Source organism: Megalops cyprinoides, chromosome 23 (genome assembly GCF_013368585.1).
Source record: "Megalops cyprinoides isolate fMegCyp1 chromosome 23, fMegCyp1.pri, whole genome shotgun sequence".
Lineage (NCBI taxonomy): Eukaryota > Metazoa > Chordata > Actinopteri > Elopiformes > Megalopidae > Megalops > Megalops cyprinoides.
The window spans coordinates 5,826,335-5,840,695 of record NC_050605.1 but is presented as its reverse complement, the minus strand read 5'-3'; the positions used below and the strand labels follow the sequence as shown (position 1 = coordinate 5,840,695).

General features: G+C 43.3%; 2 protein-coding genes across 5 annotated transcripts; one reads left to right on the top strand and one right to left on the bottom strand.

Moving 5' to 3' along the window:
• Window positions 1-969: 969 nt before the first annotated feature.
• ttll1 (tubulin tyrosine ligase-like family, member 1) lies at window positions 970-8,492 on the bottom strand. Of its 2 annotated transcripts, none has more exons than XM_036518040.1 (9): window positions 8,380-8,492; window positions 6,813-7,021; window positions 6,490-6,670; window positions 5,340-5,477; window positions 4,702-4,810; window positions 4,315-4,458; window positions 3,665-3,751; window positions 2,015-2,178; window positions 970-1,651 (listed from the first exon to the last, which is right to left on the bottom strand). In XM_036518040.1, the coding sequence occupies exons 1-9, from the start codon at window positions 8,490-8,492 to the stop codon at window positions 1,525-1,527; spliced, it is 1,272 nt and encodes a 423-aa protein (XP_036373933.1). In that variant the 3' UTR covers window positions 970-1,524. The 2 variants fall into 2 exon arrangements, with proteins under 2 accessions (XP_036373933.1, XP_036373934.1); XM_036518041.1 differs by lacking the exon at window positions 970-1,651 and adding an exon at window positions 2,695-2,751 and having other exon boundaries at window positions 2,102-2,178.
• A 1,161-nt stretch (window positions 8,493-9,653) lies between these two features.
• bik (BCL2 interacting killer) lies at window positions 9,654-13,921 on the top strand. Of its 3 annotated transcripts, none has more exons than XM_036518469.1 (6): window positions 9,654-9,729; window positions 9,826-9,860; window positions 11,171-11,262; window positions 12,623-12,766; window positions 13,067-13,181; window positions 13,476-13,921. In XM_036518469.1, the coding sequence occupies exons 3-6, from the start codon at window positions 11,171-11,173 to the stop codon at window positions 13,569-13,571; spliced, it is 447 nt and encodes a 148-aa protein (XP_036374362.1). In that variant the 5' UTR covers window positions 9,654-9,729; window positions 9,826-9,860; the 3' UTR covers window positions 13,572-13,921. The 3 variants fall into 3 exon arrangements, with proteins under 3 accessions (XP_036374362.1, XP_036374360.1, XP_036374361.1); XM_036518467.1 differs by having other exon boundaries at window positions 11,161-11,262; XM_036518468.1 differs by having other exon boundaries at window positions 11,146-11,262.
• Window positions 13,922-14,361: the final 440 nt, after the last annotated feature.

Sequence of the window (14,361 nt, the reverse complement as noted above, 5' to 3'; positions counted from 1 at the left end):
TGAGGGTTATTGTTATTCAGCTTGGGGAGGCGCAGTGTAAAAACTATAATTATATTAAATATGCCCTGCTCTGTGTGATCTGGCAGGCTTCTGTGAGCAGAACCACACAAGCTACTGTACACTCTGACCACAGGGGACAGCAGAGAACTGATATGACCTTATAATACTCTCTGTAACAGTCTCCAGTTTTGTTCCAAGTAAAATGTGTAGACAAAAAATGTTGCAGTACAAGCAATAAAAATAATTGTAATAAAAACATTGATACTAGGGAAAATAAAAAATACATGCAAGAAATAACAGTTGTAACTGTAATGTAAAGTAACTCTTTTGGTGCTAGATCTTTCAGTGGTTCTGTCTTAATCGAAAAAATGGTTTTCATGTACAGGTGGGATACCTGATCTAGGCCTGGAGACTATGGGTGTGAACAGGCCTATATTGGTTACATGGAAGCTCATGGAACTGCAGAATATGAACAGAGTTATACTCTCTTTCGGTGTGACAAACCTAGCCAAAATGAAAGATAAAAAAAAATCCTTTCAAATCTTTGGTTCCTGATGCAGGGTTTCCAGTGTTCTTTGGATAAGCTGCACTGTATGACATAAGAAACCTTGAACAAAGGGATAGCTGTGTCCCATTAAGCACACAACGCAGACCATACAGATTACACCCGAAGGCCGAAATGTGTACATCGACGTGGCTTGGAAGTGACGTCTGTAACCCGACCCATGAAATGCACCAGAAAAAAAAAGTTCACTGTGGGGCATTCACTCATTCACTGAATCAGATGAAGAGGTTACCATTTATCAACGAACACACAGGAATACCTTCACTCAGTCACTAAAACAAGAAAGACAGTACTGTTACAGACATACAGGTCCAACTTCACTCAGCCACTGAACCAGGTGAGGAGGACACTATTTACAAAGACACACATACAAACCTTCACTCGGTCACTGACCCAGGAGAGGGCAACATTGCATTTAAACACACATACACATACTCTCTAATAACTTGCTGTCCTTGCTTATATACAAAAAGCTTAATAAAATTCTGGCTCACTTGGCTCTTTTACAATGTGGAGAGACACAGGTTCTTACGTGCCTGTACTGCCGAACTGGAGCAACGCCATGCTAGTCATGCAGGCTGGGCCTAACAACAAACTGTACAACCAGGCTCGCTGGTCTCCTCTCTCTCTCTCTCTCTCTCTCTCTCTCCCTATCTTTCTCTAACTGGCTGTGCTGAAGGAAGGGGGTCATATCATGCAGGGGTCTACTACATAACTGTACTCTCAGTTTTGGAGTTCCTCTTTCTCTGTCTCTTTTCTCCCCCTCTTGTTGTGGTGTGGGTACAAACGGTTGTCAGAACGCTGGACGGGGCGGGTTCCAGCGGCCTGGTCTCCGGGCGGCCGGCGGCCCTGACCTCACTTCCTCTGAGAAGGAGGAGGAAGAGGAGGAGGGAGGAAAGGCAGAGAGGGGCGTTTTGGGGCGCTGAGCGTGACTTCACACCCCCGTTGTGTTGCGTGCATCACTTCCAGGTGGCTGGCGCGGGGCGCACGCTGTTGGCCCTCGTACCCTTTGACCCCAGGGACTGTCCAGAGCGGCTCCTCAGGTCACGCTCGGCACTTTCGCTCTGAGCCTGCTCCTCGTCGTACCTGTCCCAAAAGGGGGAATGTGGGCGGAGCCCGGAACACAGGCAAGCAGTCAGTAATGTCCCCAGGAGAACGGTAGCATTGGAGAACGTGATTGGCTGAGACACACAACTGGGCTGCTTGGTATGCACCTTCTCTGGAAACAGAGTCTTTCAGATACAATCAGCATGGCTGGTATGTGGCTGAAGCCTGACTCAGGTTTGAGGGCATGCACAGATGAAACCTTGCACATTCCTGCATTGTGAAGTCCTTACTGAGGTAGGACACTGGTGTTCAATAAACATGGTTCATCCCCTCCCACCGTGCGCTCATGTACATGTGAGAGACTCCTGCACAATGTGATTGGTGGATGGAGGGGTCACTCACAAAACTTGGTAGTTCCCTAGCGCCTCTTTGGGCGGGCTTCGGTTCCAGCGGCAGTCGGGGATCTCGCCGTTGGGCGTGACAATGTTCAGCGTGTCGTTCATCAGGTTGTATTTCAGGATGCGGTCATTGGCCGTGCTGGAGGTGAGCGAGGGAGAGGCGTTCACCTAGGAGAGAGGGGCACGGCTGATGAACAAAGTGGGCCTTCAACACGTTCACAGAGCCACAGCTCAGATGCACAGGCAAGTCAACATAACCACATACTGTGCACAGGTCATTCATGAGGGTAAGTCTTAATCATGTAGATACAGACACAGGTAATTATCTCCATGTCCACAGAGACAAGGTTCAGAAGCACAGGTGAGTATTTATTATTAAATATTCACACACACAGGTGAGTCATATATACAGATCGGCCATGCAGGTAAATCTTAATCATGAGGATGCAGACACAGGTGAGTCTTTACCATGACAATGCAGACACAGCCTCTTCAAAGATCTACATAATGACACATTTATAGGGATCACATATACACAGGTTAGGTGCTAAAACCACACACACACATCATTTTACAGCCTTATACACACAGATGATTGTGTACATCTCCACACGCCATCTCCCTACAGAGCTCAGCTAAGCTTTTACAACCAAACACAAGCTGTGTCCAGCTGTGTGATCTTACCTGCCCACCTGGATATCACATCAAAGGGGATCTGTCAAGTTTAACCAGTTTTCTTCTCTACAAAAATATAAACGTCGTATTGACCAACAGCTGTGCCAAAGCTGTGATGATTTGGTGGGATGAATGTTGTGTAAACACAGGGTGTTGTTACAGTTGGCTAAATGTTGTGTAAACGCCAAGTAATGTTACAGTTAGCTAAATATTGTGTAAATACCCGAAGAGGCAGGATTAACACTGTGCGAACTGAGTGCCTGCGTGACCAATTATCTGAGAGGCTAGCCCCTGCAGAGCCGTTTCCTGGGCTGTCTGTCACCGCAGCCGGCCTGCTCCATCCCATATCTCTGTGCTGCAGGTGTTGCTCAGCGACAGACTCTGTAGGAAAAGCCTGCCCCACAGGCCGACGCATGCAAACCCAATCAGGCGGTGTAGGCCCAGGGGCGGGTTCATTACACAGATATGCAAATCCCTGCAGCACTATGAGAGAGAGTGCTGAAAGTAAAAGTTTAGGGAATGAATACACCAGTGTAGTTGGTGCAATAAACATTTGCCTGCCTTGAATACAGTTGAGGGGGAGATTTTCTGTGGATTCTTGCTTTTCTAGCACATATATCTTGGTCAATGAATGAATGACTTCACTTTGTTATATTTGAGAATTAATAAAGATTAGACCATTTTCTAATCGGACTGGAATTCAGAATTACCAGAAATTATATATTTGGGGACACACACCTGGAGCTAGCTCAATCAGCGTAGGCAACCAGTCATCTGTGATCATAATTTGGCACCCAGCCAAAACAGTGCAACAAGAGACTACTGATGTCTCTGCTGAAAACATAAAAACACCTCATTGAATTCCTCCAGAGTGTACTGCATTAAAAATGAGAAAATACTAAATGAATTTTGAATCCCTCGGTGGGGTATCACCTCAAAGACTTCAAAGACGTAGCTCATGCGAAGGAACATTTCTCACCTCTATCAGCCAGGGCTTCAGCTTGTCATCGATGATGATGTCATAGCCATAGCATTCGAAACAGTGCTTGTCATTGTTCATGACTGGCTAGAGAGGGAAAGACAAGTCACACAATGACCTCCGTGTCAGGTGACGACCAAAGACTCAGACGGAAAACCCACAGCGTTCCAGCATGATCTCAGAATGGAATCTCCTGAACTAAGACTGACTGCAGGGCAAGGGAGTGAGCCATCCTAATCATGGTCAGCTCTTCCTACACATCAACACGCCCAAAGCCCAATGTTTCCATGACAAAGCAATGAATATAAGCTCTTGAATACAGCATATAATGAAGCAAGAGGTTAAAAGATTCATGTTAAGACTGAAGATACCCATACAATTCTGTGGCTGGTGGGACTAATAAAGCCAGTAAAGTCACCTGCAGCATACATCTCTCATGTGTTGGGGGGGTGAACTGTAGTATATGGTATACTTTTCGTTTGAGTATGTGGGGTTTATTATTGAGTATGTGTGAGTCTGTGTGTTGAGGGGGTGTACTACAGTGTATAGTCTGTTTGTATATGTATGTGGGGGTTATTATAGAGTATGTGTGAGTGCGTGCGCATACACAGGGGAGGGTGGGGCGGGTTAAAGCACACATGTATACTCACTGCCACAGCCTTCAGGGACTGGACCATGATCCAGTAGATCTGGTCAAACAGCCTGTTGGTCACCTCCTTTCCTCTGGTGCTCTCCAGGTAGAGGCGCAGGTTGCTGACTGTCCACTTGCCCCCATGGACATGATTATAGTCATCCTGCAATAAAATCACATCTGTAAGAGGCCCATGTTTTTGTATTGACACATGTCTGAGGTGCACTTACCTCTTGTTCCTACATACACATTAGTAAGGTGCTGTTTGATGTGAGGTATTATTTACTCCATGTTTCTGTATAGACACATTAGTGAGTTGGACGTACTTTCTGTTTCTGTATAGACACATGGGTGAGGCCCACTTACCTCTTGTTTCTGTACAGACACATTAGTGAGGTGCACTTACCCCATGTTTCTGTATAGCTACGTTTGTGAGATGCACAAACATGTTGTCCAGTTCACTGGTGCTGGGAGTATATTTCACTGTGCAAAATCTGCAAAATCCCAGTTTATACCTACAAAATATAAACATTAAATCTTTTTTAAACAGACACTTCACAGAAAAGCTCAGTTTTGCTGACATAGCATCAAAGTGAAAACCCAAACCTAGATATGTAATACAGGTAAAAAACTATTTATACTAACAGCATCATAGGGAAGGCTCTGGTTTACACCCACAAGTATAAAAGACAGAAACCCTTTTTCATCCACTGAAACATACTAAAATTCATACGACTTGAATAATCCACATACACCTGCTGTGTAGCTCCAATCAAAATGTCACACATGCCTCTGTAACAGTCAGGGATGTTTATCCAACCCCATGTATTGGTGTTGCAGCTGTTCTGTTGAATGTGGTACTCCTGTGGTACAAGTGCTGAAGCTGTATTCCTTATGTTGTCAGTACTGAGGCTGTTTCTCCACTGGTGTTAGTTGGTAAAGCTGTTGCTTCCGTTGTGTCAATACTGAAGCTGTTTCCCCTGTAGCGTGTATGCTGAACCAGTAGCTCTGTTGGGTATGAGTTAAGGTGTGGCGGACACTCACATGTAGCACTTAAGGGGGCGGTAAGTCGTTACCAGCACGTAGAGACGCAGGTCAAACTTCTTCCCACCGATTAGCAGTGGATTGTCGATGTACAGGGAAATGACATATGCTTCTTTACCACTAGAGGCCGCCACAAACCTGAAAACGGAGAAAAAGCCGTTTTAATGTACGCGGCCGAACACAGACTGACAGGCAGGAAGCAGGAGCAGGGGCAGCAGTGTTTTACAGAGCCATCGCAAACTCCTCAAACTCACTCCCCATTGTCTCTAACAGGAAGAGAAACACAGCTCAGATAAAGAATGGATTACAGCGCGTGTATACTACATTACATTGGCTGTTTGTTTAGCAGGCAGCATGCCCTTATCAAGGGTGCCTTACAGCACTTACTGTGCAGTTGTAAATCCGGTTTGTTCTGTTGCTATTTGCACAGCTGGGGCAATTCAGACATTTAACACTTGCTGGATTAACACAGCAGGTTGAGTACTGGGAACTGAACCCAAAACCCACAACGAATAGCCTCACCATACGAGTGCTCTGCTAGTTAAACCTGAATACAGGAAAGGGCACCATGACAGCAGTTTCAGAGTAAATATTTTCCTCTGACTCTTCCCCACAAACACAATGGTCAAGAAAATGTGTAGAAAAAAAAAGAACCAGCAATAATAATGTCAGTTCTGTTGCATAGTTCTTATATAAGTAGCAGATGGGTCTTCATATTGAATGTATTTCTGGAAATATCTCAAAGCTGATTTTTATCACAAACATTGCACCACGACCCACAGTTCTAGCTAGGGGGGAAATGATCATTTCCTGTATTAATGCTAATTTAAGACCACAATCCTCATGCTCCCCTATACACGAGAGCTTCTGCATGATAGAAGTAGAATTACTCGAACTCTACTAATTAAAGTGACAGTCAGTCATATACAGATGTCTGTACAGCTGCAGCATAAATAGGTAAGAGGTTAAACAGAAGCAACAGTTATTACCCATGAGGAGGTTATGAGCAAAGCAGCTCTGGTATATGGGATTTTAAACTACTCTCCAAATGGAGCTAACAGAGCCCGTGGGGAATCAACACCAACACCCGCCCTGCTTCTCAGTCTGGGACCCCCAACAGAGTCCCACCCTGCCCCGCACCAGGACCCACGTGGAGGTTCGGCTGTCCCGCGACCACTTCTTTATCTGGGACAGTTTGTTGATGAGGAATATGCCTTTGCCCTGGGCCTTCCCGCACGGCTTCATGATCCAGGTGCTGGACGGGCTCTTCCGGAACTCCTCCACGAACAGGTTGTAGTCCGATGGGAGCATGAACGTCACAGGGACAAAGTCTGCCGGACAAACGACAAATAAAGTGAGGTGCGGTCACGGACTGGTCACGATTACAACCTGCACGGCACACAACTCATAAACAGAGACGTCTGGCACTTCAATACAATAGACCCAGGCCCTGTGGACAAGGGCGGTGAGTACCTAGATAGAGGTATTTCCCATTTTCGTCCTTCTCTGCCAGCGGGCTGCCCTCCTTCTCCAGCTCCTTCCTGTAGCGTTTGATGTTCTTGATCATCAGGTCCTTCCGGGTGAGCTCGTAGTGGTTGGGGAAGTGGTTGACCATCTGGTCGTCCGACAGGCGGTACCCGGTGTCCACGCTGAAGACACTCCGGATGGTCTGGACACTCATCCTGCAGGGAGTGGTCACGGGTCATGTGATGGATGACATCACAAAAGGAACTCAGAGGATCAAGATGGATGACATATGCCTTAAACTGTGGGTGTAATGTTTTGTTTTACGATCACCCAACTAATTCTGCTGGAGACACATTGGGGAGATACAATAGAGTTGTTCCTCTCCATCCTCACGGTGCAATAAAAAAACACCAAATGGACCCATCAACCTACAGGTCAAGATTAGGGTACTGATGTGACCTTCTGTAGCAAATGTTAACATGCTAGCTCAGGCTTTTGAACTCCACTACAGTAGCATCAAACCGGGAGGAGATCACATTACAACTGAACTCACATTTGAAGAGGGTGAGTTACTGTATTATCTTGGGATGTAATATAGAAGAGACCCAAAAGAAACCGTACCAAATGTACTCATATCTACAGTGGTCCAAAAATTAAGTTAAAACACTAGTATGATGTTGGTATTTGGGTTTAGACACTAGCAGACAAATAATTCAGAGAATTGCAGGAAACATTCACCCACATCCCATTCAAACATTTCAGCTACAGAGACAAAAACACTCCCTTTAACACTGCGACATCCAGAGGTGCAAAACACTGGCTTCAGAAAGTAAAAGTCCTACCATGTATTTGTTCTAGCCATTCACTAAACAAGGTGGTTTCACTAATTAGCTCCTCTACCTGGCTGAAGAGTTGTGCTAATTAAATTCAGCTGGTGTAGTGCATGGGTGAAAGAATACATGGCAGGACTTTTACTTTCTGAAACTGGAGTTTTCCACCTCTGGAGACACCAAACCAGTTTAATACAGACATGGCTACAGCCAGTAGAGGCACTGTCGCAGTGCTTGAGCTGAGGAATTAGGCTTATTGCTTCAGTTGTGCAAAGGCATTAACATATTTTGCACAGCATCACAAGATGCATCAGTAGTCTACACATTACAACAACTTTAACAGAGGTTGACACTATAACTTTTACTTTTGTCCACAAGATTGCTCGTCTTGGATGATGCATAGAAACTAACTCAACAGTTGCTTTCAAAAGTGAACTGCAGTAACATTTAGCCCATAATCAAAGCTGTTTTTTACGGATTGAGAAGGATACTAAACTTAACTACAATAGCGTCTTTCACAAAAAACCTCACATATTAACTAAGCCCTTAACAGCATAACTACATGAGCGCTTGCCAGCAGAACTAAGCTCTCCCTACCACATACCGGTAAAACTATGCCCCACCAGTATAACGATGCCATCACCAGTATAACTATGTAATCATTATTACAGCTAGTTACTCACCGCTATAAATGAGCTCTGACCAACATAATTGCATCCATACCGGCAAAAATAATCACCCACCAGTAGAAGTTCCAGTCCTCGGTATCAGACACTTGGATCCATCCTCTCTTTTCAAAGTTGTTGATGAGCACAGACTTCTCTATGTCAGTCACCCATTTCACCTTACCAGCCATGATGCCTCTTCCGCCTGAAAAAGACAACGGTCAATTCAGATACCCACCGGCTTTTCACATCAGCTTATTAAAACAAGAGGGCGGTTTCCTCTAACACAGACAGGCTCGCCAAGCTGCTACCTAACTAGCTAGCTAGCTTGTCGCGGGGAGTTTATGTAAATCAATCATTCTGTAACTGGTCACACTGAGAGAAACATGAGAAGTAGAACATTGTTCATAAATTAATATAACAAAGTATTTTCTAAAATCACCTGGTTCTCGGCCGTGAATAAGCAAAAGTCATGGACGCTGTCTGCCTCCTCAGCAAGAACACATCCTAGCTATGTCAGTTTCATCCAGTCGTGCTTCGATATCTGAATTCGGCTAGGTTCTATCGATTTGTCTTCAATTTAGCTATTTCAAACTGCGCATGACGCACGAAGGTTTATCATTTTCAGCGGCTTTAAGTGTGAAAAATGACTCGATTTGTTGTCTTGATTTATTGATCCATTCTAGCACAACACCATGACAGCCAGCTGAGTACACAAATGTACACTTCCGGGTGAATCGCTTAGCAACCGGGGACGCTCGCGTTTGACAGGTGCTGCAGAAATATACCTTCCTAAGCGACGACTCTGAATCAGTTTCATTTAGCTGATACATATAGCTGGTAAAATGACCTTAAATCAGCTATTGGAGGCATAAAGTACTATAACTGTGAAGGACCTTTGACTATGTAGCTGTTTTGTGGATGGTGTGTTTGATCACCTGTAAAATAGGTACTGCAAACAGGAGAACATGTCCTAGCTCTGGCATTTAAAGTTGATCAGTTTATGCAAGTCAGTGATCTAGTTAGCTGTTTATCGAGTGCCATGGACTCATCTAGCATACACTAACTGGCAAGCCAAAGACCGAATTTTTAGTGACAAGCTAACCGTTACCATACATGACATGCTTTTTTATTATTGCTATATTTTCCAGTAATCCATTGGTCATTATGATTGGAGGATAATAAATTAATAATAGGCTAAATTAAATTTGACTAGTTGTGTTTTCATGATGTCAGCAACAGCTAACAATAAGGTATTTCAAGTCCGCGATCTAGCACGCCAGCTAGCTACATTTTCAGAGCTCAGCAAGCACCTGACTTTCTTCCTGAAGTGAACTCCCACTGGGGCGTGGTCGGGGTGATGTTACCGCGCTCTGGCAGTTGCTGCTAGCTTGATACCTGGGAACAATAAGATTAAAGGACGCTGCTGTAAGTACAGTAGTTAAACAGTCACAACTTTTATTACATTTGTCATTAAAATTCAATTAAACCGAAGTTGGTAAACTTGTCACCTTTTTGTTGTAGGGCGGCGTTCACTTTAATCTTCCACGGCAAAAAAGGTAAGTAGGTTGTCACCTGCCCTTTGTTGTCTAATTACAGTTGCCAGTTAACCACTATTTACTGTATTGTTAATGTAAAATTGAAAAATATGTACTCATTTTCGATATAAATCGCATATAAGCATCCATAGAAATATTCAATGGGTGTATTACACACCTATATAAGAGGCTTCGTTTTAAAAAAGGGATTTTACAATTTGATCTTGAATATGACCTTTGTGTTTGCGCTACTGTTTGCGCTTAAACGATGACATCATCCCCTGCCCGTTTTCATAAAACGGCCCATGCGTCGTGGGGGATAAGAAAAACAAAATCCTTTTTCTTTCATTTATCGCGATGAAAATCTAAGTGTTATTAAAATATTTTATTATCGTCTTTTTAAATATTTGTCTTTTTTAAAGTTTGCATAGTTGTTTTTGCTGATGATTGAAAAGGAGGTTTCCCAAACAATGCACACCACAGTGCTTTTAAATATTTATGAAGCAGCAAAATGCCCTAGAATAACCGGTTATGACTGAAACATGGACTTGAATTAAAGGCGTAGCTTTTAGTCTTCAGCGCCACGAATGTAATGGTAAAATGAATAATGCTCGTTCCTTAATCATATCAAAACGAATGCTATGATGCTGTTATTCCGCTATGAAATAGATACAGGGCGCCAAAGAAATGGCGTCAATATAGGCGTTGTGTACAGACTGTAATTCTTCATTGGTCATTCTCCTTCATGCCAATTGAGTTATCTAGGATGCAGCCACCACTGTTTTTACTGCGGTGGTTCCCATACCACTTAAAAGAAAAAAAGAAAAATAATTGTTCGGAGCCCCAAGGCTCTCGATGACTTGTTGGGGGCGACGGGTTGGCTCATTTGAATAATGAAAATGTTTAATTTGCATATACAACTCTGCGCTATGTTTTTCGCAGAAACCTCAGGGGTGCAATATCAAGTTTAAAAAAACAGAGTCCATACACTCTGTGAGCTTAGTTTTCGATGCAGGAGCGAGATAAGGGCCAGGCAGCTGTGTAATCTCCACGGCAACACACCCACTACTGCCTGGTCACATGACCTGATGTTTGCACAGGGACATCTAGGTTATGGATGACCAAAATTGACTTGTACAGTACACATCAGCCACGGACACAGAGTGTAAACACATTTGGCGGCATTTTGTCAAGAGATTGTTTATATGCAACATTAAGTTCATCTTACACAGGCTAAATAATGACCATGTTGATAGTGATTGATATAAAATGATAAGCTGATGACTTCCTGAATGAGATATTGTAGCTTGTTTTGTTTAAGGTATATGAAGATGGAACTAGTGAGAGAGCTTTCCCAAAACTTCTCTGTCCAGGCTGGTCCTGGAGACCCAGCCAAATCCATCCTCTCTGACATGGATCTGAGGTATGAAATCTATTTATCTATTCACTAATTTAGCCTTTATGTCAAGACAGCCTATTATCACCCTCCTCTCAGATAGGGAGGTGAAAAAGCCCTAGGTTTAATTAATCTCAAGGTGATTGATCAAGGTGAATACAAACCAAACTGGAAAAAATGTAGAAGCTATCATGGTAAACAGTTCTGGCTGAAATATGTTGAGGCATGGCTATGTTTATATACTGTGTGTTTTATAATTGGCCCATAGTGAACAATTGGTGAAGGATGCGGGTGTGTCATTTATTGTTTGTCTAATTGCTGCCCTCTACTGTCCTCAGTGCCACTGAGCACGGTGATGTCATTCTTGCTATGTTTTTATTTCCTGTTGCTGTGTGGCAACTCTACCTCCCAGGCAAATTGCGTAGGTTGTGGATCTTCATGGGCTGATCTCATAGTTAGTGCACAGCTCCATACTGAGCCTCAGAGCCATATTACCTGCCTCAAAGCCATACTGCTGCAAAGAAAAGCAAGAGATCATGGTCCCCAGCTGTATTTCAGATTAATCCTGTTGACAGTGAACAAAAAAGACTAATTGCTCAGGGATATGAAACTTGGTTGCTGATTTACACCACCTGTTTGTGGACTTTGTGTGCATGTGAGATGAAGGTGTTCCACGTTTAAAGAGGAATACAACTCCCAGCATGCATCAGGGGCCTTATGTTCCTGCTCAAAATTACATTGCGATACAAGCAAGAGAATAAGCAGTTCACTTATTATTAAAACATATTGAACACCTTCACTTTTTATGTATATATCCGGCTACATTATAGAATTGATAATATTCCTAATTACAATTTTAAGTTAGAAATGTGCTTAATTCCAATGAAATGAAATTGCTTCTGCAAATTATATTTCATGTATTGCTCTTATTTTAGGGGAATCAAAATAAAGTTAGCACTTGATGAGATTTGAAATGCTGTTATGTGTCATATTTTCAATTTAATTGAAAATTAAAAAAGTAAATTAGGATTACCTGTGATAAATGGATCTTAAATACCAGTGTATTAAGTTGACCTGTGTCTTTAAATGTTTCATCTTAAAACTATACGGGAATCTGGATCCAAATGATGTTGGTACGGTGCTGTGCCCGACGGCTTTGTACTTCACGTCTTTTATAGTCTTATTTAGGCATAATTTAGAACAGCTGCAACACTTTCAATAGTTCATTCATGTAGTTGTTCAATCATTGGCTGCAAGGCAGTTTAACTCATTAAACCTGGCTTGTGCTCATTTACATCCACGGTATTAACTTGCCATGTTCATTGATACTGGGCTCCTGTAACCACTGTCATCTGAAGACCCTGTTTGTTGGGATATTTTCCCTCAGTATTGCCCAGAACATTGGGAGACAGCTTGCAGAGATCGGGGACCAACTCAACTTGTGTTACCATGACAACCACCTGATCTTGTGGCCCCACCCTCTTCACATGGTTCTGCATGTCCAACGCCTGAGCAGGAACCTCCTCTACAGGTGAAGGTCCTGCGTTACCGTCAGCAGATACACTCCTCAGACATGTCGCTAACTCCACAGAGCAGCTGTTTAACACTCAACAGAAACAATTCAGCTGCTCTATGGAGATAATGTGATGTAATGTGTGTGATTTTACATGTGACTATTGTAGGATCCTTGACCTATTTTGTAGAACAGAGTGCTTGAATTCTCTTTTTGTTATCAATGTCCTTCATTCAGTTTCCTCCCACACAAAGATTATTGTAGCTCAACAAAAGGCTAAAATGTGCCTCTTTCCCTTGTGTCATATGACTATTTCAGAGGAGTCCTAGACCACCACATGGGGGTGAAGTCCAGGCTTGCAGGTGTCAGAGCATGGCTGACCTTTCACTTCCAAAGTCAGGTGGTCAGGAGAGCAGAGGGGTGGAGAACCTGGGTAAGATCCAAAACCTTTCACCCCACTTCCTGGCCTGGTGTATAACATGCATGTCCTCACCCAGTTAAAAACAGAACAGCCATTGTTTTGCTTCACTACATATTAAGAGCCTCCCAGATATTCATGATGTTACGTACAGTAGGTCTATGTTGAACTAATGCAGGCACTGTAGATGTGTGGGTGTTTCATTTACTTAACAGGCTGATTAGAGGTAACCCTGCATTTCACTGCATGACTGTGTGATTGAACTGTACACAGTGTCATTGTATCTCCTCTCCATCCCTCCCCTCCCAGATCTTGCACAGTTGTCCTCCCCTGCCGTACGGCTGGGCTGCTGGACTACTGGCCACTGCACTCCTGGCCACTGTGGCCGTCTGCATCGACTTCTGACAAGAAGAACCAGGGACAGTTTGCACTCCAGAGGCCATAAGCTGGACTTGGGCCACATTGTGTTTTTGCAACAGAATTATCGGATTGGAGAGATATCTTTAATATCATTGCTATTTGAATTTTTATCTTCGCTCTTTTTAAATGACATGACATTGTGTATTATTGTGAAGTGCGGGCTCACTGTTTTTTTTACGATCAGGTGAACGGAGCAGGCTTCTCCAATGCTGGAGCTGGCTCTCAGTGCTGTTATTATAACTGGGCGTGTTACTGGTTAACGGGACCAAATGGTTTACACAGGTTGATCCTGTTTGGTTTGTTTAGGGAGCCTTTACTGGGAACAGTAAAAGTCCTGTTATTTGTTGTTGTTTTGCATTCATTGGGAATTTTTTGATGATTAAAAAATAAATGGACACTTAACTGTTGCTTCTTGATTAACAGTTCCATTGCAGCTGCTAAAGGGCCATGAATTGGCCCTTCAAGTCCAAGTGGTGTAAATGCTACAACAGCACAGAAAACTGTAAAAAATTCATTTGATCTGCAGTTTAGACTGTAGCCACAAACTATACATCTTGACTCTTGGTCTATGTGCAGCCTCTGACCTCCAAACTTACAACACTTTGTCTTAGAGGGTTAAGATGTGCAGTACACTTAACTAAAATGGTGCAGGATTGGTAACAAGAATGCAGAGTGTGACCACACAGTAAAAATGACACAGCGGACAGATTGGCACACTGGAGGTGAACCTTACTACCAGGATTGCACCAAATGCACATGGGGATGTTAGCACTTA